Here is a 27,516-nt window from a genome sequence, read left to right on the forward strand (position 1 = left end):
GAGGCGACATCAAAATGGCCTATCGCAAAACCACCTGGTTTTGCAAGGGGGGTCACTTGGGTTTTTGGCCCGGTGCTCGCCGGCCATCTAGGGAAACCTACCAAACCCACGCATTTCTGAAAACTAGACACTCGGCGGCTTCCAGGGAGGTATGGCTTGCGTGGATCCCCCAATGTTTCCTTACCCAGAATCCCCTGCAAACCTCAATTTTAGCTGAAAAAATCACTTTTTTCACACATTTTGGTGTGGGAAAGTTATGGCATCACCGGGCTCACACAAATTTACCACCACCCAGCGTTCCCCCAGGTCTCGCTGTAAAAATGGTGCCTCACTTGTGTGCGAGGCCCAAAAACCCGCGGCAGGCAAGGGCCCAAAACGTAGTGAGGCGACATCAAAATGGCCTATCGCAAAACCACCTGGTTTTGCAAGGGGGGTCACTTGGGTTTTTGGCCCGGTGCTCGGCGGCCATCTAGGGAAACCTACCAAACCCAAGCATTTCTGAAAACTAGACACCCGGCGGCTTCCAGGGAGGTATGGCTTGCGTGGATCCCCCAACGTTTCCTTACCCAGAATCCCCTGCAAACCTCAATTTTAGCTGAAAAAATCACTTTTTTCACACATTTTGGTGTGGGAAAGTTGTGGCATCACCGGGCTCACACAAATTTACCACCACCCAGCGTTCCCCCAGTAAAAATGGTACCTCACTTCTGTGGGAGGCCAAAGTACCCACGGCAGGCAAGGGCCCAAAACATAGTGAGGCGACATCAAAATGGCCTATCGCAAAACCACCTGGTTTTGCAAGGGGGGTCACTTGGGTTTTTGGCCCGGTGCTCGGCGGCCATCTAGGGAAACCTACCAAACCCACGCATTTCTGAAAACTAGACACCCAGCGGCTTCCAGGGAGGTATGGCTTGCGTGGAGCCCCCAACGTTTCCTTACCCAGATTCCCCTGCAAACCTCAATTTTAGCTGAAAAAATCACTTTTTTCACACATTTTGGTGTGGGAAAGTTGTGGCATCACCGGGCTCACACAAATTTACCACCACCCAGCGTTCCCCCAGGTCTCCCGGTAAAAATGGTGCCTCACTTGTGTGGGAGGCCCAAGTACCCGCGGCAGGCAAGGGCCCAAAACGTAGTGAGGCGACATCAAAATGGCCTATCGCAAAACCACCTGGTTTTGCAAGGGGGGTCACTTGGGTTTTTGGCCCGGTGCTCGGCGGCCATCTAGGGAAACCTACCAAATCCACGCATTTCTGAAAACTAGACACTCGGCGGCTTCCAGGGAGGTATGGCTTGCGTGGATCCCCCAACGTTTCCTTACCCAGATTCCCCTGCAAACCTCAATTTTAGCTGAAAAAATCACTTTTTTCACACATTTTGGTGTGGGAAAGTTGTGGCATCACCGGGCTCACACAAATTTACCACCACCCAGCGTTCCCCCAGGTCTCCCGGTAAAAATGGTGCCTCACTTGTGTGGGAGGCCCAAGTACCCGCGGCAGGCAAGGGCCCAAAACGTAGTGAGGCGACATCAAAATGGCCTATCGCAAAACCACCTGGTTTTGCAAGGGGGGTCACTTGGGTTTTTGGCCCGGTGCTCGGCGGCCATCTAGGGAAACCTACCAAATCCACGCATTTCTGAAAACTAGACACTCGGCGGCTTCCAGGGAGGTATGGCTTGCGTGGATCCCCCAACGTTTCCTTACCCAGAATCCCCTGCAAACCTCAATTTTAGCTGAAAAAATCACTTTTTTCACACATTTTGGTGTGGGAAAGTTGTGGCATCACCGGGCTCGCACAAATTTACCACCACCCAGCGTTCCCCCAAGTCTCCCGGTAAAAATGGTACCTCACTTCTGTGGGAGGCCCAAGTACCCACGGCAGGCAAGGGCCCAAAACATAGTGAGGCGACATCAAAATGGCCTATCGCAAAACCACCTGGTTTTGCAAGGGGGTTCACTTGGGTTTTTGGCCCGGTGCTCGGCGGCCATCTAGGGAAACCTACCAAACCCACGCATTTCTGAAAACTAGACACCCAGCGGCTTCCAGGGAGGTATGGCTTGCGTGGATCCCCCAACGTTTCCTTACCCAGATTCCCCTGCAAACCTCAATTTTAGCTGAAAAAATCACTTTTTTCACACATTTTGGTGTGGGAAAGTTGTGGCATCACCGGGCTCACACAAATTTACCACCACCCAGCGTTCCCCCAGGTCTCCCGGTAAAAATGGTGCCTCACTTGTGTGGGAGGCCCAAGTACCCGCGGCAGGCAAGGGCCCAAAACGTAGTGAGGCGACATCAAAATGGCCTATCGCAAAACCACCTGGTTTTGCAAGGGGGGTCACTTGGGTTTTTGGCCCGGTGCTCGGCGGCCATCTAGGGAAACCTACCAAACCCACGCATTTCTAAAAACTAGACACTCGGCGGCTTCCAGGGAGGTATGGCTTGCGTGGATCCCCCAATGTTGCCTTACCCAGAATCCCCTGCAAACCTCAATTTTAGCTGAAAATTTCACTTTTTTCACACATTTCAGTGTGGGAAAGTTGTGGCATCACCGGGCTCACACAAATTTACCACCACCCAGCGTTCCCCCAGGTCTCCCGGTAAAAATGGTGCCTCACTTGTGTGGGAGGCCCAAGTACCCGCGGCAGGCAAGGGCCCAAAATGTAGTGAGGCGACATCAAAATGGCCTATCGCAAAACCACCTGGTTTTGCAAGGGGGGTCACTTGGGCTTTTGGCCCGGTGCTCGGCGGCCATCTTGGGAAACCTAACAAACCCACGCATGTCTGAAAACTAGACACCCGGCGGCTTCCAGGGAGGTATGGCTTGCGTGGATCCCCCAACGTTTCCTTACCCAGAATCCCCTGCAAACCTCAATTTTAGCTGAAAAAATCACTTTTTTCACACATTTTGGTGTGGGAAAGTTATGGCATCACCGGGCTCACACAAATTTACCACCACCCAGCGTTCCCCCAGGTCTCGCGGTAAAAATGGTGCCTCACTTGTGTGCGAGGCCCAAAAACCCGCGGCAGGCAAGGGCCCAAAACGTAGTGAGGCGACATCAAAATGGCCTATCGCAAAACCACCTGGTTTTGCAAGGGGGGGTCACTTGGGTTTTTGGCCCGGTGCTCGGCGGCCATCTAGGGAAACCTACCAAACCCACGCATTTCTGAAAACTAGACACCCGGCGGCTTCCAGGGAGGTATGGCTTGCGTGGATCCCCCAACGTTTCCTTACCCAGAATCCCCTGCAAACCTCAATTTTAGCTGAAAAAATCACTTTTTTCACACATTTTGGTGTGGGAAAGTTGTGGCATCACCGGGCTCACACAAATTTACCACCACCCAGCGTTCCCCCAGGTCTCCCGGTAAAAATGGTGCCTCACTTGTGTGGGAGGCCCAAGTACCCGCGGCAGGCAAGGGCCCAAAACGTAGTGAGGCGACATCAAAATGGCCTATCGCAAAACCACCTGGTTTTGCAAGGGGGGTCACTTGGGTTTTTGGCCCGGTGCTCGGCGGCCATCTAGGGAAACCTACCAAATCCACGCATTTCTGAAAACTAGACACTCGGCGGCTTCCAGGGAGGTATGGCTTGTGTGGATCCCCCAACGTTTCCTTACCCAGAATCCCCTGCAAACCTCAATTTTAGCTGAAAAAATCACTTTTTTCACACATTTTGGTGTGGGAAAGTTATGGCATCACCGGGCTCACACAAATTTACCACCACCCAGCGTTCCCCCAGGTCTCGCGGTAAAAATGGTGCCTCACTTGTGTGGGAGGCCCAAGTACCCGCAGCAGGCAAGGGCCCAAAACGTAGTGAGGCGACATCAAAATGGCCTATCGCAAAACCACCTGGTTTTGCAAGGGGGGTCACTTGGGTTTTTGGCCCGGTGCTCGGCGGCCATCTAGGGAAACCTACCAAACCCACGCATTTCTGAAAACTAGACACCCGGCGGCTTCCAGGGAGGTATGGCTTGCGTGGATCCCCCAACGTTTCCTTACCCAGAATCCCCTGCAAACCTCAATTTTAGCTGAAAAAATCACTTTTTTCACACATTTTGGTGTGGGAAAGTTGTGGCATCACCGGGCTCACACAAATTTACCACCACCCAGCGTTCCCCCAAGTCTCCCGGTAAAAATGGTACCTCACTTCTGTGGGAGGCCCAAGTACCCACGGCAGGCAAGGGCCCAAAACATAGTGAGGCGACATCAAAATGGCCTATCGCAAAACCACCTGGTTTTGCAAGGGGGGGTCACTTGGGTTTTTGGCCCGGTGCTCGGCGGCCATCTAGGGAAACCTACCAAACCCACACATTTCTGAAAATTAGACACCCGGCGGCTTCCAGGGAGGTATGGCTTGCGTGGATCCCCCAACGTTTCCTTACCCAGAATCCCCTGCAAACCTCAATTTTAGCTGAAAAAATCACTTTTTTCACACATTTTGGTGTGGGAAAGTTGTGGCATCACCGGGTTCACACAAATTTACCACCACCCAGCGTTCCCCCAGGTCTCCCGGTAAAAATGGTGCCTCAATTGTGTGGGAGGCCCAAGTACCCGCGGCAGGCAAGGGCCCAAAACGTAGTGAGGCGACATCAAAATGGCCTATCGCAAAACCACCTGGTTTTGCAAGGGGGGTCACTTGGGTTTTTGGCCCGGTGCTCGGCGGCCATCTAGGGAAACCTACCAAACCCACACATTTCTGAAAACTAGACACCCGGCGGCTTCCAGGGAGGTATGGCTTGCGTGGATCCCCCAACGTTTCCTTACCCAGAATCCCCTGCAAACCTCAATTTTAGCTGAAAAAATCACTTTTTTCACACATTTTGGTGTGGGAAAGTTGTGGCATCACCGGGCTCACACAAATTTACCACCAACCAGCGTTCCCCCAGGTCTCCCGATAAAAATGGTGCCTCACTTGTGTGGGAGGCCCAAGTACCCGCGGCAGGCAAGGGCCCAAACATTTTTTTGATAGGCAATGTTGATTTCGCCTCACAACGTTTTGAGCCCTTGCCTGCCAATCAGTGAGAGTCTCATAAGTCAGTTACAGGTGTAGCTTAAACTACACCTCGAACAGAGTCTCGAGAGTAAAAGTTCTCAAAGTTCATTAAAGAAAACATTCACAAAACTAGTCTAGAAGGACAAGTTAAGGGAAAGCCTGGCGAGGCATTTTCAAAGCTCTGGCTCGGCAAAGGAGTGCAAGCAAAGTTTGTTAGACATGGGTTTCCTGCCGATTCAATGACAGGGGAAAGGTCTGCAAAGTTCTCTCCCCTTAAGCATGGGGTCTGGTCAGAGTCAACAAGCATCTCCTTCAACACCTCTCCACAAGACGGAAAGGCAAACCAACTGACAGGACAGGACTGCAACCTTGACTGGCAAGAAAGAAGTAGCTCGACTACCTTAGGCAGAAAGTAGTAGGAATATGCTACTTACCAGTATGCATCTGTTCTTGGCATGTAGAGCTGTAGATCTACACACTTTTGCATAGATCGCCATCTGGTGTTGGGCCCGGATGTTTGCAGTTTGTTTTTCCTCTTGGAAAGTCTTTGGAAGTCACGAGGTCGGTGACTCCTCCTTTGGATCGTATTGCGCATGGGCTTCGGCTCCATCCTCAGATTGCTTTTCGCCAGCAGGGAAAGATGGAGCGAAGTAACAACAGTGAAGAAACCCATGTGTGTTGTATCTAAATAAGATAAACTGGAACAGATACAGGTAGCCGGGGAGGCGGGTGGGCGTGTGTAGATCTGCAGCTCTACATGCCAAGAACAGATGCATACTGGTAAGTAGCATATTACGTTCGAGGCATATGAGCTGCAGATTACACACTTTTGCATAGACTATATAGCAGTTCCCAACCTTAGCGGCGACCACCGGTATCTGTTGCAGTGGTTTGAAATAGTGTTTTAAGTACAGCCTGGCCCACACTAGCTTGTTGCTTAGTTTGCACATCTACACAATAGTGTTTGGTGAAAGTGTGCGGTGTTGACCATGTAGCTGCTCATCTAATGGGATGTTCCCTAGAAATGCCATGGAAGCCCCTATCTTTCGTGTAGAATGGGCTTTAGGGGGAACGGAAAGCGTTCGTTTTGCTTTGTGGTAGCAAATCTGGATGCATTTTACAATCCACCTAGCTATCCCTGATTTTGAGATGGGGTTGCCCTTGTGTGGTGGAGAGAAAGAGACAAACAGTTGTTTGGTCTTTCGGAAAGGTTGTGTTCTCTGGATGTAGTAAAGTAAGGCTCGTTTGACATCTAGCGTGTGCAGAGCCCTTTCTGCAACGGTCTGAGGTTGCGAGAAAAATACTGGTAATTCTACAGATTGGTTTAGGTGAAAAGGGGAAATGACTTTAGGTAGGAATTTTGGGTTGGTACGGAGAACAACCTTGTTCTGGTGCATTTGAAGAAAAGGTTCTTGTATGGTAAGTGCTTGTATCTCACTGACCCTTCTAAGGGAAGTGATGGCTACAAGGAAAGCTGTTTTCCATGTTAGGAATTGCAGTTCGCATTTATGCAAAGGTTCGAAGGGAGGCCCTATAAGCCTTGTGAGAACGATATTTAAGTTCCACACAGGTGAGGGTGGTACTCTGGGGGGAATTATTCTTTTCAGGCCTTCCATGAAGGCTTTAATGGCAGGTACTCTGAAGAGTGATAGATGTTGCCTGTTTTGTAAGTAAGCTGCAATTGCTACGAGGTGTAGTCAAATGGACGTATAGGCTAGATTACACCTTTGTAGGTGGAGTAAGTAGCCTATGATGTGTTGTATAGACACGTCCAGAGGATTGATGGTGTTGTTATGGCAATAAACAACAAATCTTTTCCACTTGGCAGCGTAGCAGGCTCTAGTGGTAGGGCGTCTAGCTTCTCTGATGATGTTCATACAGTCAGGGGGGAGATTTAGGTACCCGAATTCTAGGATTCCAGGAGCCAGATCGCAAGGTTGAGCTGAGCTGGGTCCGGGTGCCTGATCTCTCCATGGTTCTGGGTTAGGAGGCATGGTGAGAGGTGTAGCTTTTAGTGTGGTACTACCGAGAGTTCCAGCAGCGTGGTGTACCACGGTTGTCTGGCCGACGTTGGAGCTACTAGGATTAGTGTGAGGGAGTGCTGTTGTAGTTTTCGCACCACTAATGGAATGAGTGGGAGAGGCGGAAAAGCATACGTAAATTTGCCTGACCAGTTCATCCATATCGCATTTACTTTGGACAATGGGTGTGGGTATCTGGCGGCGAAGCTTGGACATTTTGTGTTTTCGTGGGTGGCGAAGAGGTCTATCTGCGGATGCCCCCACATTTGAAAGAACGGATGTAGAACCTGTGGGTGAAGTTCCCACTCGTGGATCTGTTGTGTCTGTCTGCCGAGCAGATCTCCACAGTGTTTTGGGCTCCTGGGACATGTTGAGGTAGGAGAAAGATTTTGTGGGGAATTGCCCATCTCCATATGCTCTGTGCTAATTGAGAGAGCTGTGGAGAGTGTGTGCCGCCTTGTTTTTTAATATAATACATGGCCGTCATGTTGTCTGTGCGAATGGGGACTGCCTTGCCTGAAATCTGTGTTTGAAAAGATTTTAGGGCTAGAAAGATTGCTAGTAACTCCAGATGGTTGATATGGAGTAACTTTTGTTGCGGCGTCCATGTGCCCTGCACAGTGAGGTGTAATACATGAGCTCCGCAGCCGGAGAGCGATGCGTCCGTTGTTAGTATTATCTGGGGAACCGGGTCCAGGAACGGTCGACCTTTGGAAAGGTTTGTTCCACCACTGCAGAGAGCGATGGGTGCGACCGTCTACCAACACCAGATCTGTCAGTTGACCCTGGGCCTGGTTCCATTGGTGTGCTAAGCACTCTTGGAGTGGACGCATCTGGAGTCTTGCGTGGGGCACTATAAAAATGCAAGAGGCCATCATCCCTATTAGTTCCATGAACACTCGTGCTGGAAGGGAGTGTTGAGGTATGAATTTTTGTCGCAAAGCCTGAATGCTTGCAATCCTGGCCGGATTGGGGTAGGCTATTGCTTTTGAGGTGTTTATGGTGGCACCGAGGTATTGTTTTATGTGTGATGGTGTTAGCTGGGACTTTTGGTGGTTCACCGTGAAGCCTAGTTGGTGAAGTAGTTGGATTGTGGTGGCGGTGTGGTGTACACATTGATTGTATGAAGTGACTTTTATCAGCCAATCTTCCAAGTATGGAAAGACGTGAATGTGCTGTCTTCTCAGGTGTGCCGCCACCACCGCTAGGCACTTGGTGAATACCCGTGGTGCTGTTGTGACTCCGAACGGGAGCACTTTGAATTGATAGTGTTGTCCGTCCACTACAAATCTGAGGTACTTTCTGTGAGCATGGTGTACTGGAATGTGGAAGTATGCGTCTTTCAAGTCCAGTGTGGTGAGAAAGTCGTTCTGGGAGAGGAGCGGAAGTACCTGCTGAAGCGTTACCATGTGAAAATGGTCTGAGTGTATGTATGTGTTTAGGGGCCGGAGATCTAGAATAGGTCGTAGAGTCTTGTCCCTTTTTGGTATTAGAAAATATAGGGAGTAGACCCTCAAATACTTTTGATTGACAGGAACGTGTTCTATTCCCTGTTTTTGTAGGAGGGAGATTACCTCCTGCTTTAGCAATGTTGAATGTTCTTGTGACATTGGGCGCTGCCTGGGTGGAATGTTTGGGGGGTAGATGTTAGTTCCAGGCAGTAACCTGACAGAATTATTTGGGTCACCCATTTGTCTGAGGTGATGGTCTCCCAGACATGAAGTAAATTTTTGAATCTGGCCCCCACCGGAGTGGAATGGTCTGGGGGGAGCGGGGGGGAAGTCATTGGGTAGTAGGTGTGGCAGAACGGGCGTTGTTTGTTTTGCCTCTGCCCTTGTTTTTGTTACCCCTGTAGCCGCCTCTTTGGTAACCTTTTGTAAAGGTGGTCTGAGTAGGGGACTTGTACGATGTGGACGCTGTGTCTGAGGAGTAGCCTCTGGATGCACTCCGAAAGGATGAGCGGCAAAAGGAGCGTCTGGGCGGGTGAGACTGTAAGGCCCCCATGGATTTTGCGGTATCCGTGTCCTTTTTCATCTTTTCTAAGGCCTCATCCACCTTTGGCCCGAATAGATGTTCCTGGTCAAAGGGATGGTTAAGGATGGAGGCTTGTACTTCTGGTTTAAACCCAGATACCCTTAACCAAGCATGACGACGGAGAAGGACGCTGGTGTTAATGGCCCTGGAGGCTGTGTCTGCTGCATCTAGGGCACAACGTATAGAGGTGTTTGTGATTGTTTTACCCTCTTGAATTAACTCGTTAGCTTTACTTTTATATTTTTCAGGGAGATGGTGCATTATGCTTTCTAATTCGTCATAATGAGCCCTGTCATATCTGGCCAGCAGTGCCTGAGTGTTTGCTATACGCCATATGTTGGCGGCCTGGGATGCTGTGCGTTTGCCTGAAGCATCTAGCAGTTTTGACTCCCTGTCAGGTGGTGGTGCATCACCTGACGCTTGTGAGTTTGCCCTTGTACGTGCCGTAGATACCACTAAGGAATCTAGTGGCGCTGGTCCTCTGATGTAAGAGGGATATGAGGGAGCAGGTTTGTATTTCTTTTCGATACGTGGGTTAAGGACCCTGGCTCTAACTGGGTCTTTAAAAACTTCTGCCGCATGCTTTACCACCCCTTTGAGCATGGGCAGTATGGAGGTGGACCTATGTGTGGTATTGAATGTGTCTAGGAGGAAATCTTCCTCCACAGGGTCATTATGCATGTCCACCCCGTGATAATGTGCTGCTCTTTGCAGAAGATGGTTAAACCCTAATGAATCTTCTGGTGGAGACGGTCTAGAAGGGTAAATATCGTCTTGTGGGACGTTGGGGATATCTGGTATATTGTAAACGTCCCATGGATCTGGAGATCCTGTAGGGGTGGGGTCTTGTGGCACATCCCCTGTATCATCATATGAGTCCCCCTGATCATCATCGTCTGGAGACGGAGTAGGAGAACGATGAGGTGGGGGTGGAGAGGGCGGAGGGGGTGGAGGTGGGGAAGGAGGAGGAGGTGGAGGGGGAGGGGAAGGTATTCTGAATGGAGAGGTAGCAGAGTCCTTCCTCTTTGGAGGTGGAGGCGGAGCAGGCTTCTCCAAATGTCTCTTCTTAGTAGAGAGTGTCAAATGTCCAGTTTTTGGATCCTTGGTGAGAGTTTTTTGCAAGGGATCCGGTGTAAATAGCTCTGGTGAGGTAATTTGGTCCGTCGGCGCCGAAGGCGTCGGGCCGATGATTTTTTAGGTTTTTCCGTGCCGGTTTGATGTTTAGAACCCGGCTTGCGACCCTCCGGTCTCTTGGTCGGCGCCGAGATGGGCTTCGGCTTGGAAGTGTCGGTGCCGGTGGCCTTGTGTGGTTTGGTCGTCACCGAAGATGGCGTCGGTGCCGAAGGGCTGGGTTTCGACCCCGAGGGCTTCGGTGTGGAGCTTGGTGTCGAGGTGGAGGCTGTCTTCTTTTTCGGTGCCGAAGTGTGTTTCTCGGCACCGCTGGCAGGCTGGCTCGAGCCCGAGCCGCCGGAAGGCTTACTTGGCTTCTTCACCGGCCCGAAGGTGGGGTGTGTGAAGCAGTGTCTCTGGTCTTGCCTAGGCCCAGAGGCGAAGGCATGACCGAAGCCTTTTTGGGTGTCGGCGCGGGTGTGGGAGGGGGTAGATTGGTACTCACGACCCTCTGCGCCGGAGTGATGTCCTCCACATCTGACTCGTCGGCCTCGGAAGCGCTGACGAGATCCTCTTCGGTACAATGATGTTCCGGATCGTCGATGTCGTCTCTGAAGATGTCGACTGGAATGGACGTCGAGGAGTGTGCCATGTTCCTTCTGGCTCTTCGGTCCCGAATAGTCTTTTTGGATCGGAAAAACTTACAGGCCGGACAGTCTCGAGCCTCGTGTTCTGGGGAGCGGCAAAGTTTGCATACCTCATGAAAATCGGTGTGGGGAAATTTGGACCCACATCGAGGGCACTTTTTAAATGGAGTTCTTTCCATGAGGCTGGGTAGGCCCGAAGGCCGCCGTCGACGACTGGAACCGAAGGTTTGTGTCGATGAGAAGGCGCGTTTATTGAAGAGATCGTGCTCGAAACAATACAGCGATTGGGGTGAGGATTGCGCGTCGATCGTCGAACTGGAAGCTGTTCGGAACCGGAGCGCGAAGATCACATCCGAGCCCGATGGCGGAAAAAAACAATCTGAGGATGGAGCCGAAGCCCATGCGCAATACGATCCGAAGGAGGAGTCACCGACCTCGTGACTTCCAAAGACTTTCCAAGAGGAAAAACAAACTGCAAACATCCGGGCCCAACACCAGATGGCGATCTATGCAAAAGTGTGTAATCTGCAGCTCATATGCCTCGAACATATAGTTTATCAGTCTGGAGATCACACCCACTATGTCACAACATGATCGTGCAGCATTCATGAGGTGATTTTCCGCTCACGTGGTGCAAAACTGACAACATTCAGAGATTTTCCCACATAGAAAATGAGAAATTAGCTTCTGTCATGACCATACAGCTTAAATCACAATAGGCTATTCATTGTCGGAAGCTTTGCATGTGCAAATCATTAGAGTCCAGTTATCACAAAAGCATCAAGATTTTAACATTTTGTAACCGCTCACGAGAAGGCATAGGCCTAGAATTTAACATGAAGTTAAATGCAATTTAGAGAAATATGCCATCAATATGCAATTTATCTCTCAAGATGAGCAACTTAACTTTACTTAAGCATTTGTCAGGCAGTCAAAACCATATTTTGTTTCACATATTTTCCAACAGTAGGAATAGTCAATTAATGTAATTAGAAAACCTATACATGTGTTCATAAATGTAAATCCTAATATCATTTTAGGAAATTTGGGACTCTACACATATGAAGATCACATATGGAAAGCATAGGTCACTGAAGTATGTCACAGGTGAGCACCTAATACATACACACACTGTAGAAGCTACCCTGAAGAACAAGTTACTTACCTTCGGTAACGCTTTTTCTGGTGGATACAGTATCTGCCTGTGGATTCCTCACCTTGTGAATATCCCCTGCGCCAGCATTCCACGGAACTTTTCTTTCCCAGCACTCCACGTCGACGTGGGCGACGTCATAATGCATCGGCTCCGCTCGCGACTCCATTCGACGTCACCGGAGCCATAAGAAGCCCACGTCGGCGTGATGACGTCAGTTCCACCCATTTTTTCCGTGCCTTCGAGGCGAACAGGTGGACTAACGACAGACTCAAAGAATACACAGTATACAATATACAAATACACATACATAATATGCAAATGAAAGGAATGAAAAGTAAACCAAGCATTTCCTACAACTGTACCATACAGCATAAAAACATAACTACAAGACCTTTTTCATGGTATACAAAGGTGGACAACGGGGAGGCGGGTGGGTCAGTGAGGAATCCACAGGCAGATACTGTATCCACCAGAAAAAGCGTTACCGAAGGTAAGTAACTTGTTCTTCTGATGGATACATCTGCCAGTGGATTCCTCACCTTGTGAATAGAGTCCCACAGCAGTCCCCACTCCCGGAGGAGGGTGTCCACCTTCCTATACCAGAAAGTCCTGCAAGACAGAGCGCGCGAAGTGGCCCTCCCTCCTCATCTCAGAGTCTAAGCAATAATGCTTTGCGAAAGTATGGAGGGAGGCCCAAGTCGCAGCTTTACAAATATCTGCCACAGGAACACCCCGGGCCAAAGCAGAGGTAGAAGACTTGGCTCTAGTCGAATGAGCACTAATGCCCTCAGGAGGGGTCTTACCAGCCAGGGCGTAGTAGATCTTGATGGCAAGGATAATCCATCTCGACAACGTGCGCTTGTGCACCGCTCTCCCTTTGGAACGTCCAACATAACCCACGAAGAGCTGATCGTCCAGACGAAAGTCTTTCGTTCTGTCCAAGTAAAAGCTGACAGCTCTCTTTGGGTCCAGGCGATGAAGCCTTTCCTCCTCTTTGGAAGGATGAGGAGGAGGATAGAAAACAGGGAGAGTAATGGACTGCCCCAAATGAAACGGAGTGACAACTTTTGGCAGGAAGGCAGCCCTGGTCCTCAGAACCATCCTTTCACCATGTAAGGTAAGAAAAGGAGGTTTGGAACTAAGAGCTTGAAGCTCACTCACCCTCCTTGCCGAGGTTATGGCTACAAGAAAAACCACCTTAAAGGACAACAGCCTCAAAGGACAACTATGAAGAGGCTCAAATGGGGACCCCATTAGAAAGGTTAAAACAAGATTAAGGTCCCACTGAGGCATTACAAAAGGAGTGGGAGGAAACATGTTTGTAAGGCCCTTGATGAACCTCAGAACAACCAGGGATTTAAACAGTGATGGTTGATCTGGAAGGCACAGAAAAGCCGATAAGGCCGAAAGATAGCCCTTGACCGTGGCCACAGCACAGCCCTGCTGAGCCAAGGAAAGAGCAAACTGGAGAACATCAGAAAGATAGGCTTTTAAAGGGTCAATGGACCTCTCTCCACATCATTTTACAAATTTAGACCACCTGTAGGAGTAAACGGACTTGGTGGAGTGTCGCCTGGCCAATAAAATAACATCCACCAGATCAGGTGGGAGAGAGAAGGAACTCAGGTTGCCCCGTTCAATCTCCAGGCATGAAGGTGTAAGCTTTGGAGGTGGGGATGTAGAACCTGCCCCTCCGACTGTGAGAGGAGGTCTGCCCTCAGAGGGAGACGGAGCGGAGGGCACGAGGAGAGGTGGAGAAGATCCGTATACCACACCCTTCTTGGCCAATCCGGGGCGACCAATATGACTTGGGCCCGGTCTTGGCAAATCTTCCTCAGAACCTGAGGAATCAAGGGTATGGGAGGAAACGCGTAAAGGAGTCGTGAGCCCCAACTCAACTGAAACGCGTCCCCCAACGTCCCCTGCATCGGATACTGGAGACTGCAGAATGACGGGCAATGCGCGTTCTCGAAAGTGGCAAACAGATCCACCCGAGGAGTTCCCCACGTTCGAAAGACGTGACGAACTACCTCCGGATGGAGCCTCCACTCGTGGTCGGCGACTGAGACTGTCCGCACGCACGTTCAGCACCCCGGCCAGATGATTTGCCATCAGACAAATCTGATGGTCCTGAACCCAGGACCATAGACGTAAGGCCTCTCTGCATAGACAAAGAGACCCCACTCCTCCCTGCTTGTTGACATACCACATCGCGGTCGTGTTGTCTGTCAGGACCTGAATCGACTGACCGCGAAGGGAAGGAAGGAAGGCCTTGAGTGCTAAACGAATCGCCCGCAATTCCAGAAGGTTGATGTGAAGCAACCTTTCCTCTGGAGACCACAGACCTTTGATCTCCAGGTCCCCCAGATGCGCACCCCACCCTAAGGTGGATGCATCCGTTATCACTGTGGCCACTGATGGAGATAGATGGAAGGGCTTTCCCTGCGACAGATTGCCCTCTACACTCCACCAAGACAGATCCGCTGCAGCTTCTCTGGAGATCTTGACTGACTCCCTGAGATCCCCGTTGTGCTGATACCACTGCTTGCGGAGGCACCACTAGAGCGCCCTCATGTGCCAGCGTGCATGGTTGACCAACAGAATGCAGGAAGCGAACAGACCGAGCAGGCGAAGGACCTTCAGAACTGGAACAACCGCTCCACTGTGGAATAAAGGGACCATCTCCTGAATGTCGAGAATCCTTTGAGGAGGAGGGAATGCTCGACACACAGTAGTGTCCAGTACTGCCCCTATAAACAGGTTGCGTTGAGAGGGCACCAGGTGAGATTTGGGCACATTGATTGAAAAACCCAAGTCGAACAACAGCTGAGTTGTCACCTGCAGATGACGCTGCACCATCTCTGGGGACTCTGCCTTCAGAAGCCAGTCGTCCAGGTAGGGGAAAACCGGAATCCCCGACCTCCTGAGATGAGCAGCCACCACTGCCATCACCTTTGTGAAGACTCAAGGTGCGGTAGTAAGACCAAACGGGAGGACCGCAAACTGGTAATGTCGCGACCCAACCGTAAAACGGAGATACTTCCTGTGCGACTTGGATTGGGACATGGAAGTACGTGTCCTGCAAGTCAAGCGACACCATCCAGTCTCCTTGCTGCAACGCTTGAAGAACCTGCGCAAGGGTCAGCATCTTGAATTTCTCCTGTCTCAGGTAAAAATTCAAGATTCTGAGGTCCAGGATTGGACGCAATCTGCCGTCCTTTTTGGGGATCAGAAAATACCGGGAGTAGCATCCCTGACCCCTTTCCTGCTCTGGAACCACCTCTATTGCACCCTTCTGAAGCAAGGCTAGAACTTCTTTCTGCAGGAGAAGCAGATGGTCTTCCGAGCAATAACCTTGGCAAGGAGGATAAGGGGGAGGAAACTCCCGAAAGGGAAGGGCGTACCCAGTCTCTACGAGGTTCAAAACCCAAAGGTCGGTTGTAACAGATTTCCAACCCCGTAGAAAGTAGGACACCGCCCCGCCATTGGTCTTACATGATCCGGGATGGGCGATCTAGGGCTGCTTCCCCGAAGCCTCATTTGGAGCAGAGGAGGATGAGGAAGAAGAGGGGTTGCGTCCAGAACCTCTCCGACTCCTTTGCTTCTCTCTATAGGACCTATAGAGGGGATTCTGCTGCTGTTGTTGTTGCTGCTGTTGGGGCTGTCTGAAGGAGCGAAAAGATGTTCTTCCGAAACCCCTAAACTTACGAAAAGACGAACCCCTCGCAGGAGCCTGCAGACCCAAGGACTTCGCCGTCAGTCTGCTGTCCTTAAATCGCTGAAGGGCAGAGTCTGCTTTCTCCCCAAACAGCTTCTGTCTGTCGAATGGCAGATCAACCAACGTAGCTTGAACATCAGCCGAGAACCCCGAGGCACGGAGCCAAGCCTGCCTCCTTGCTGCCACAGACGACCCCATAATTCTCGCCACCGAGTCCGCCGTATCCAGCCCTGACTGGATCACTTGTCTGGCAGCTGCCTGAGTGTCCGCAACAACCTCCAAAAAAGATGACTTATCCCCCTCAGGCAACTTAGGGGCCAAAGATTTAATGGAGTCCATCAGGGCATGCATATAACGCCCCAGAAGGCATTTAGCATTAGACGATTTCAACGCCATACTTCCTGAGGAAAAGGTCTTTTTGGCTGCCTGATCAACTTTTTGGGATTCCCTGTCAGCTGAAGACTGAGGGAAGGCACCCGAAGCATGTTTAGAACATGAAGCCTGCACAACCAGGCTGTCCGAAGATGGATGTGTAGACAAAAAGTCAGGATCCCCTGGTGCAACCCTGTACCTTCTTGCCACCTGTCTGCACACTGCCGGAGATGAAAGAGGTTTGTTCCACACCTCCAAGACCGGCTCCAAGATGGCCTCATTGAAAGGCAACAAAGGCTCTGAAGTCGAAGACGGAGAATGCAACACCTCTGTTAGCAAGTTGGATTTGTACTCCACAGAGGGCAGTTGCAAATCCAAAAGATCTGCTGCCTTCTTGATCACCACATGATAGGGAGCCGATTCCTGATGCGGAGAAGACCGGGCAGACGTATGCTCCCACTCCGGGGTTGTATCCAACCCACTTGCTTCTTCAATACCTTCAAATTCATCAGAAGAAGAGTCAACTTCACCTTCTTCCACCTCTGCTCGATATCTCCCTTCCTCCAACACCCTCTGGGCCTCCCTTCTCGACCGGATACGGGGAGCCGGCGTCGACGACGTCGTACGCGGCGTCGGTGGAGCCAGAACTACCGGAGTCGGCGGCGCCATAGGTGGAGTCGGCCTCGGCGTCGAGGAAGGCTCCGAAGTCTGCTGGTCCCTCCGAGGTCGAATCGGATCCCCAGACGGCACCGGAAACTGCCAAGAAGGCGCCATCGGCATAAAGGGCATAAAGGGGGCCTGAGCATAATGCTGCGGCACCCCTAGTGTAAATGCCATCGGACCCACGGGACCAGTTGGTGCTCCGGATGGGTAGGCCGCCCTATTAAATATGCCATACATAGCATTACAAAAATTTGTAGAATCTGTACCTGGAGCCGGGAATTGAGGAAAAGGAACAGACCCTGTATCCCCTTGTGGGGTCTACGGCGTCGGCTCTGCAGTATCTTCCACCGGAGCCGCAGATTCTTCAGGCACCGGAACAGACTCTTCCTGTTCCTGTTCATCCATGGAAGCATCCGACTCCACTCGAACCGGAGTCGAAGCCTTAGATGGAGCCGATGACTGCGTCGGGGACTGAGCCGGAGTCTGCTCCTTCGAAGGAGAACGCCTCGTGACTTCGAAGGTGAAGGAGAAGGAGACAAAGCTTTGCTCCGACGTCGACGGGGCGAAGCCGACCTCGACTTCCTGGATTTCGAGGACCGACGTCGAGAAGAATGCTTCCTCTTTTTGTGGTGCTTCTTCGACCTCGAAGACCTCGAAGTCGATGACTCCCTCTTCGACTTCTCCTTTTTCCTCCCTCTCTTCTCCTCACCGATCTTCTTCATGAAGAGCTTAGTCTTCCTCTCTTTGAGCGCTTTCGGATTCATGCTCCTACAGCATCCGCACTCCTCCATATCGTGGTCCGAAGAGAGGCACCATAAACAGTTCTGGTGCGGATCCGTCATTGACATCAGACCTGCACATTCCCTACAGGGCTTAAAGCCCGACTTCCTAGTCGAAGACATACCGATTTTAACACAGTTACACCGCTAAACTACAAAGTAGCTAGAGAGCACCGGAAAAAAAACGTTGCGCGTCGACAGCGCGGAAAAAAAGGGAACTGACGTCATCACGCCGACGTGGGCTTCTTATGGCTTCGGTGATGTCGAATGGAGTCGCGAGCGGAGCCGATGCATTATGACGTCGCCCACGTCGACGTGGAGTGCTGGGAAAGAAAAGTTCCGTGGAATGCTGGCGCAGGGGATATTCACAAGGTGAGGAATCCACTGGCAGATGTATCCATCAGAAGTAATGGTCACTTACATATTGTAACCGTGTCCCTACAAACACAAAATAGATTGAATTCTGGGCATCTCAAAAAATGTTAAGCACTGTCCTCACACACCACCAGGTGTCATGCTTCATCATAGGCAGTCCTCGCTCTCTAAAAACCCGGTTTGATAGAGAGCGGGCCTACACCTGAACACACTGAGGCACTGAGGCACTTCTAATAATATAAGTGGGGGCCGCGCGATAGTGATTTAAAAACAAATGTTTAACCCCAAATTACATTTAATCCTAGGGTATTACTTGGTATTAAAAACTGGAATGTGGGGATTAGGGGAATTATTACCCCATCACCACTTTAATCGTCAACATGTTTCTGCCATTGGCTCAAGTATTACAGCAAACAAATGACATTGTTCTGCATTCTGTCCATCAACTCCTGTTTTTGCATTTGTCACCCCGAGTGGGACGGGTATGCTCAGACGTAAGTCTTGTGCTCTCCATGCCACTGGAATCAAGCTATCCTGGCTGAAGAGGGGTGAAACCCTGAAACCGGATGCTTGGTTCCAGTCCAGGAAGGACCTGGCTTGGCAGTTCGGACTGGACTGTTCCCATGAGGCACAGGGTCAAGACTGATTTGCATATGGCTGGGTTCAAACTAGAATGGCATGGTGAGCAAAAAACGATGGATTTAGGCCCATATCTCTGTACTGGGGTGAATGTATGACATTGTTCTGCATTCTGTCCATCAAGTGTTTTTGTATTTGTCACCCCGAGTGGGACGGGTATGCTCAGACGTGAGTCCCATGCTGTTCATGCCACTAGAATTAAGCTATTCTGGATGAAAAGGGGTGAAACCCTGAAACCGGTCCTAGGATGCTTGGTTCCAGGCCAGGGAGGACCTGGCTTGGTAGTTCGGGCTGGACTGTTCCCATGAGGCACAGGGTCAAGACTGATTTGCATATGGCTGGGTTCAAGCTGGAATGGCATGGTGAACAAAAAAACGATGTATTTAGGCCCAGATCTCAGTACTGGGGTGAATGTATGACATTGTTCTGCAGTCTGTCCATCAACTGTTGTTTTTGCATTTGTCACCCCGAGTGGGACGGGTATGCTCAGACGTGAGGCCCGTGCTCTCCATGCCACTGGAATCAAGCTATTCTGGCTGAGGAGGGGTGAAACCCCGAAACGGGTCATAGAATGCTTGGTTCCAGTCCAGGGAGGACCTGGCTTGGCAGTTCGGGCTGGACTGTTCCCATGAGGCACAGGGTCAAGACTGATTTGCATATGGCTAGGTTCAAACTGGAATGGCATGGTGAGCAAAAAAACGATGGATTTAGGCCCAGATCTCTGTACTGGGGTGAATGTATGACATTGTTCTGCATTCTGTCCATCAACTGTTGTTTTTGCATTTGACACCCCGAGTGGGACGGGTACGCTCAGACGTGAGTCCCGTGCTCTCCATGCCACTGGAATCAAGCTAATCTGGCTGAAGAGGGGTGAAACCCCGAAACCGGTCCTTGGATGCTTGGTTCCAGTCCAGGGAGGACTTGGCTTGGCAGTTTGGGCTGGACTGTCCCCATGCGGCACAAGGTCAAGACTGATTTGCATGTGGCTGGGTTCAAACTGAAATGGCATGGTGAGCAAAAAAACAATGGATTTCGGCCCAGATCTCTGTACTGGGGTGAATGTATGACATTGTTCTGCATTCTGTCCATCAACTGTTGTTTTTGCATTTGACACCCCGAGTGGGACGGGTACGCTCAGACGTGAGTCCCGTGCTCTCCATGCCACTGGAATCAAGCTATTCTGGCTGAAAAGGGGTGAAACCCCGAAACCGGTCCTAGGATGCTTGGTTCCAGTCCACGGAGGACCTGGCTTGGCAGTTTGGGCTGGACTGTTCCCCTGAGGCACAGGGTCAAGACTGATTTGCATATGGCTGGGTTCAAACTGGAGTGGCATGGTGAGCAAAAAGACGATGGATTTAGGCCCAGGTCTCTGTACTGGGGTGAATGTATGACATTGTTCTGCATTCTGTCCATCAACTGTTGTTTTTGCATTTGTCACCCCGAGTGGGACGGGTATGCTCAGACGTGAGTCTCGTGCTCTCCATGCCACTGGAATCAAGTTATCCTGGCTGAAGAGAAATGAAACCCTGAACCCGGTCCTAGGATGCTTGGTTCCAGATCATTGAGTACCAGGCCTGGCAGTTCGGGCTGGACTGTTCCCATTGGGCCCAGGGCCAAGACTGATTTGCATATGGCTGGGTCCAAACTGGAACGGCATGGTGAGCAAAAAAACGAAGGATTTAGGCCCAGATCTCTGTACTGGGGTGAATGTATGACATTGTTAGCATTCTGTCCATCAACTGTTGTTTTTGCAATTGGCTCAAGTAAGCCCGCTGCATTCATCAGGATGAGATATGGCCTCCTATCTTACCAGATTGGTTTAGATACTGCCACTATGTTAAAGTGACCTATGTCAATCTCTGACTTAAAACTGGTGTTCTCAGATGCATGTAAAAAAAAATAATTATTCAAAATTATGTGCTTTTTCAAAAGGTAGGGAATAGGAAACATCATACACATCATGAATGTGCAAAATTGCATGTGAGTGTGGGATCACGTGACACTGGAAACGTGAAACACCACAAAAAACAACTTTTAATGAGTTGTGAGCCCAGCCCACAACCATGTTATGTGACTATACGAGCTACAGGACACCAGCTGGTTGTCTGACTTGTAGCTTGACTCGCAACTGAATACTGAGCTCTATTGCTCTTGATAACCCTTTGCTCCATGACTCATGACTGATCTAAGTGTATATCTTTCCACATATACTTGCATTTGATTTAGGAACTCCTTATTAACACAGACCTAGGATCACACAGTGTGTGGCAGGTACAGATCACTAGGGAAAATGAGCACTACATAACCACATCTATCACTAATGGTGTCTTGGATTGGTGTCATTCGTGGCTTGGGTTCTATCTCTTGCACACGGGCACCCTATCGCACTAGCCCCATCTTCCATGTTGAAGAAAACAGCATTGAGTCCTCTTCCTCTCGAGTAATGGTCCTGGGGGACTCAATGTTTTTTCACCCATTTGTACCTCTCCATCCTCCCTCACAGGTGTATACCTACTCTATGACCTCTAAATAGCAATGTAATCATACAGGATTACATCCGTCTTCTGTTGTCATCTCAACTCCCAGTAATGTATACTCTGTGCAGCCTTTAAAAAGACATGTAGACTAAATATGTGTCGGCTGCCTGTTTGGAAGATTTTTGTGTAACACTAAGATAGCTTGGAGGAAAATAAAAGTCACGAAAACCTTTGGGGAAAAACACACCACTGATTTACTGTTAACAGTCAGTAGAAACTTGCCAGGATTTGGCTGTCATCTTCAGTACCTTCTTCTTCTTAACCACATTCCCCTGTGCAGGTCTTCTGTAGATGGAATAACTCCTTCATGTCGATCTCTCATTACAAAGAACAACCCCTTCCGCACGCAGTTCTTCCACTACAAAGCACATTTCCTTCCCCTTGCAGGTCTTTCCCTGGAGCTCCCTTATACAAGGCATGACTCCTTCCACATTCAAGCCCCCCTCAAAAGCACACCTCCTTCCCCCTGTAGTACCCCTTTACAAGGCACATCTCCTTCTCCATGCTGGCCCCTCTTGCACGGCTCAGCTTGTTCTCATAGCTGGTTCTCTGTACATGGCACCACGTCTCTATGCAGACCCACCCTTAAAAAGCACAACTCCTTTCACAGGGAGGCTCCTTTTGCTAGTCAGAGATCATTCTTCATGCAGCCCTCTCTCCCTTGAATGCACAACTCCACCTCCATGTAGCCCCTCCTTAAAATACACAACTCGTTCTTCATGCAGTTCCCTCTTACAAGGCGCAACGTCTTCCCTATATAGATCCCTCGTGCAAGGCAGAGCTCATTCCACCTGCACGCCCTCCTCACTAGCCACAACTCTTTCACCTTGCAGTCCCCCTTACAACGCATAACTCGTAATCCAGAAAGACAATACATTACTGTTAGAAACTGGATTTCTGGTATTCACCCTTTCCAAGCAGGAACCACAATCCTAGTCAGGGTAAGCTAGATGCACACTAAAAGATAACCCGTGCACACCCTCTGGCAGCTTGGCAGAGAGCAGTCAGGCTTATCTAATTGTATCAATAAATCAAGATCAAAACTACAAAAATCCAATAAGTCGAAATGGAATTATGAATTTTTAAAGACTAAAGAGTTCTAAGGCTGAGTAGCAGTAAGCGCCAATTGGGTTATCTGGTTGCGCTGGACCGGGGAAAAGTCAACAGTTAAGGATGATGGAGCGCTAGAAGGAAGCAAGGGCCACGCAGGTCCAGGCAACAGAGTACCTTGATCCTGATCGCAACAGCAAGATGCGGGGCACAGTCGAGCAATGCGGCGATCCCGAAGGTGGCAATGCATTGGTGCTGAAGACGACGCAGTGAAGCCAAGTTCCGATGTATTGGCTTTCTCTGCGCACTTGAGCGGATGTGTCGATCTCTCCACTGATGAAATGAGCGTTCTGATGTGTCAGGTTCTGGAGACGATAGAATAGTTCAGAGTGCAATGCACGGGTTCTACTCCCACAACAGAGTGTAGGATGCGCCGGTTCTGCTCCAAGCAGACGGGAGATGCATCGATGTCTCTGGTGCAAGCATCTAGGCCCAATTCAAGTGAACCAGGCACAGGAGCAGGTGTAGAGACTTTGATAGCCCTGAGTCTCAAGAAACAGGAGGCAAACCCTTGGAGATCATTTTGATTGCAGGGCTGAGTCCAGCTCTCCTTCAGCAGAGTCAGAGAGCAGCAGGAATCAGAGCAGCACAGAAGAAAAGCAGGTCTTCCAGATCAGCAGTCCAGTCGAGTGACAGTCCTTATAGCAGCACAGCAGATCTTCTGACAGAGGTTCTTTACAGGCCCAGAAATGTCTGATATGGTGGGGTTAGAGACCCAGTACTTATACCCAGTTGTGCTTTAGAAGCAGGGCCGACTTCAAGGAAGGGTCTTTGAAGTGCACAGAAGTCCTTTCTTCCCAGCACGGGCTCCAGACTATCTGTAGGGAGTAATCAGGTCTTTGAGTGGGGACAGGAAACTGCCTATTCAGGTGTATGTGAGTTCCTCCCTCCATTCCTGCCCAGGAAGAGCCATCAGAATGCAGATGAGTACTCAGACACACTTTTTTTCTCCGGAGCTTTATATAGCGCAAACTGGACCCGAAGGTATCAGAGCGCTTTACATGATCACAAGTTGCGTGACAGACAGACACATTAATTTTTTGTGAAGCACGGGGAGATTAAGGGATTTGTCCAGAATCATAGGATGTTGAGAATCCCTGCCGAGATTCGAGCCCGGTTCTCCAGCATTGAGGTTGACCGCTGTAGCCTAAAAGGCCACATCCTCTTCACATCTAAAATTCCTGTTGTATGGCTGTCTAGAGGGAATGCACTAAGTGTAGCTGTCACCCACCCCAGACGTTTATTGGAGACAGGCTACAAGCACACAGAGCTGTAAGAGCAGAGAAATTTCCACTTTCTAAAAGTAGCATTTCTAAAATAGCAATGTCAAATCCAACTTTACCAGTAAAGTGGATATGTCAATACCATTCCATAAGATATAAAACATGACACAGCCACTCCTTTCTAATCAGGTATTACAGCTTTAAAAGTGTATTAAGGAGTTCCCAAAGTTAACTTATGAGAGCAGTAGGCCTCACAGTAGTGGAAACAAATGTAGGTGCTTTTCACTATCAGAACATTCAAAACTTAAAAGTACATGTCTTACCTTTTACTTACACAGCACCCTGCCCTTTTGGCTACCTAGGGCCTACCTTAGGGGTGACGTATGTGCAATAAAAGGTGAGTTTCTGGCTTGGCAAAGGGTGTTAAATGCAAAGTCCAAGTGGCAGTAAAACTGCACACACAGGCTCTGCTGTGGCAGGCCTGAGACATGTTTAAAGGGCTACTTGAGTGGGTGGCACAATCAGTGTTGCAGGCCCACAAGTAGCATTTAATTTAAAGGCCCTGGGTATATGGTATACCCCTTTACAAGGGACATACAAGGAAATGTATGCCAATTGTGTATACACCAATGTTACCATGTTTAGTGGAGAAGGACATGCACTTTAGCACTGGTCAGCAGTGCTAACGTGCTCAGAATCCTAAAGCCAACAAAAAGAATTCGGCAAAAAGTTTGGGGTGACCCCTCAATGAGGGTATATTTTCAACAATTACTATGCAGGTCTCCCCCTACTGTTTTTCCCTTTTAAGGCACAGATCATCCCCTTGTGCTTGTATTCCATTCAAATAAATGGTTGAGTTCTGGTGTGTCCTGTAGGCACAATACCTGCCATTCCTTATATCCACACTCATCTCCCATCCTGTCATTTACAGATGTCACAGGTCTTCTTTATACCTATTCTTAAGCGACTGCTCCTGGTCCTTGCACATTTCCCCTGGAAGTCACAGTTCCGTCTCTATGTCTATCGGACTGCCACTCTTGCAGGGTTGAGGCCAGGACTACTGTCTGCCTTCATTACCATTATATTATGGGCATTCATTACTGCATGACCTTATACTTAAGTGTACTGCTGTATTATCGATCTGACTCTCAGGCCTTCAATCAGGCATTTGATGGTGCATGGAGATGTAGCAGCGCACAATTCTTACCATATACCATTGCTTGTGAAACAAGGGGTCCGTTGGAATCAGGCTGGGGTGTCGTCTGCGCCTTCTTTTCAGGGTTTGCTGCTCAAACCAATGGACCTGAAAAAGTGATCCTCTATTAACCAGCAGTGCCTAACACAATGAATTCTCCACACACTAGGCACCCTTCACATGTATCATAGACAGGTGCTCTCATGCATATCTATTCAATACAAAATGACCACTCACATTTTTTCTCCATGTGTATTCCATACATACCACCTATGCATTAATTTGAAAAAACATGAGATTCCCTGACAAGCTTTCTCCATCCTAGGTTTTTTCACAAGTATCCCCACACAACCTGATCCCTCTTGCGCAAAAGAGAAAAAACATTGGGGCATATTATCAAAACAGGCGATAAAATTATCGCCACTTTAGCGGCAGCAAACTGCCGCTAAAACGGCGATAATGGGCTTGATAATATGCCCCATTATCTGTCAATATGATGATAACGCAACTGTTCCTCAAAGTGGTGTGGACATTTGACACACACCAGCTAAGAAGCCACATGGATCACATCTATGTCCGGCATCTATCCAAAACTTAATCCAACCGTAACTGAGTTCAGTCTTAAAAAGGGTGTGGGAGAGCAACGTTGTCAGCTTCAAATGGAGTAGGCTGTGTTAGAAGGACCTCAGCAACCATGTCCAATCCAGCAGATCTGGTTGTGTGCAGCAGCTGGCTAAAATTTACCTTAAATCATAGTGACCCACAGTGGTGCTCAGTGAGCTTCTAAGATGCCTAATGCGGAGCAGCAGTATCGAACTGAGGATAAAGTCTAGCACTGAGCATGCCTAGATAGCCGGTTAAGTTGGAGTCCTGCATAGGGCAGAAATGCAATGTGGACCAGATGCAGCTTTGGGTGCCTCACCATACTGGTAACAGGGGAGACTTATGTACTGAAAGGAAGTGAAGAGTTGAAGACTTTAATGTCCAGAAATGAAGATGATTTATTTTGAATTATTGTTTTACTGACAGTGAGATACAACCTCGCTAACTGATGGAGAAAAAGGGCCCTGACACGGGGAAACATTGAACAACAAGGTACTTACCTTTGGTAACGCCTTATCTGGTAGAGAATATATCTAGCAGCAGATTCCTTACCTTTGAATTTCTCCAGGCGTCAGACTGGATCCATAAGATTCCTTACCCTTGCATAGATACCGAAGCAACACCATCCCGAAGGAGGGTCTGCAGACAGATATCAGGCTAGGAAGTCCCATACGACCAAACAGGCGTAGTGCCCATCTCTACAGACCCGACAGTCCAGATAGTAATGTTTGGTGCAGGGAAGGCCACGTTACTGCCTGGCAGATATCCGGAATTCAAACTCTGCAATCTAATGCAGCTTTAGCTCTGGTGGAATGAGCTCACAAGCCTTCAGGAGGATGCTTTTTGGCTAATGTGCAGCAGATTTTGATCCAGAGCTCGACACAGCGAGAGATGGGTCCCTTCTGCACCACTTGTCCTTTCTTTACACCAACATACCCCACAAAGAGTTGGTCGTCCACCTGGAATTCAAACGAGTGGTCAAGGTATAACGACAATGCTCTGTTTTGGTCCAGACAGTGGAGTTGCTCCTCTTCTTTAGAGGTATGTCGAGGAGTGTAAAATGTAAGCAGGGTGGATTGGCCTACATGGAGTGGGGTGACCACTTTCAGCAGAAAGGAGGCTCGTCTGCGAAGCACCACTTTGTCAGGATAGATTGAGAGGTAAGGCGGTTTGTATGATAAGCCCTGCATCTCGCTCACGCTACGGGCAGGTGTAATTGCCACCAGGAAGGCTGTTTTGAGTGTGAGGAGCCTGAGTGGACGGTTTGTAGGGGCTCAAACGAGGAACCCATCAAAAATGTCAGAACCAAAATATGGTCCCAATGAGGCATAATGAATAGTGAAGGGGGGAAAAGGTGGACAAGACATTTCAAAAACCTATGCACAATAGGGGATTTAAACAAGGTGGATTGGTCAGGCAGCCGCAAGAAGGCAGACAGAGCAGAAAGATATCACTTAATGGTGCCCAATGCAGAGCCCTGCTGAGCAAGAGAAAGAACAAAAAGCAGAACTTCAGAAAGGGCATCAATGGATTTGTCTGTACACCATGCAACAATTGTTTTCCAAATGCAGGCATATACTGTTTTGGTGGAGGGACGCCTGGCTGCCAGGATCACATTCCAGACTTTAGGAGGAAGGTCAAAAGCTGTCAACTGCTGCTGCTCAATCTCCACAAAAGGAGGAGGAGGGTGGACAGGTTTGGTTGGAGAATCCTCTCCTGGTGCTGAAAAGGAAGATCTTCCCAAAGGAGCAGACTGATCGGAGGATCGATGGCCATGCTCAGTAGCTCAGGATACCAGACTCTCCGCACCCAGTTCAGAGCCACAAGGATGACTTGGGCCCAGTTGTTCCTGATCTTTTTGAGAACTCTGGGCAGGAGTGGTAAAGGTGGATTGGCATACAGGAGGCCTGAGCTCCACTCATGATTAAAAGCATCTCCAAGCGAGAGCCGCTTTGGAAACTCCAGCGCACAAAACTGCCGACATTGTGCGTTTTTGACGGAGGCGAACAAATATAACCCAGGCTCTCCCCACAGTTCAAAGAGACCTTGCGCCACCTCCGGATGGAGGCACAATTTGTGACCCGCTAGGCGTCAATGGCTGAGTTCGTCCGCCTTGGCTTTCAGTGAATCTGCCAGGTATTGAACCACAAGGGAAATGCCCTGCTGGTCCAGCCATGTCCAGAGACACAGGGCCTCTTGAAAAAAGGGTCCACAACCCCATCAAGCCCAGCTTGTTGCAGTACCACATGGTTCACCCACAGGGGTGACGCATCTGTCACTATTGTGAGATCTGCTGGGGGAAGGGAGAGGGTTCTGCCTCTGACCCAATCGCGGTTCATTAGCC

At 49.6% G+C, this 27,516-nt stretch overlaps 1 protein-coding gene across 1 annotated transcript in view; it reads right to left on the reverse strand.

Moving 5' to 3' along the window:
* Positions 1-25,265, reverse strand: part of PCSK4 (proprotein convertase subtilisin/kexin type 4) — a 459,936-nt gene extending 434,671 nt beyond the window's left edge. The window contains exons 1-2 of the mRNA XM_085639038.1: positions 25,215-25,265; positions 24,582-24,677 (exon numbers count right to left, since the gene is read on the reverse strand). Of these exons, the coding sequence (XP_085495164.1) occupies positions 24,582-24,677; positions 25,215-25,265 (147 nt within the window). The remainder of the gene's footprint in view (positions 1-24,581; positions 24,678-25,214) is intronic.
* Positions 25,266-27,516: the final 2,251 nt, after the last annotated feature.

This window comes from Triturus cristatus, chromosome 12, assembly GCF_964204655.1.
Source record: "Triturus cristatus chromosome 12, aTriCri1.1, whole genome shotgun sequence".
In the NCBI taxonomy this organism is placed as follows: Eukaryota; Metazoa; Chordata; class Amphibia; order Caudata; family Salamandridae; genus Triturus; species Triturus cristatus.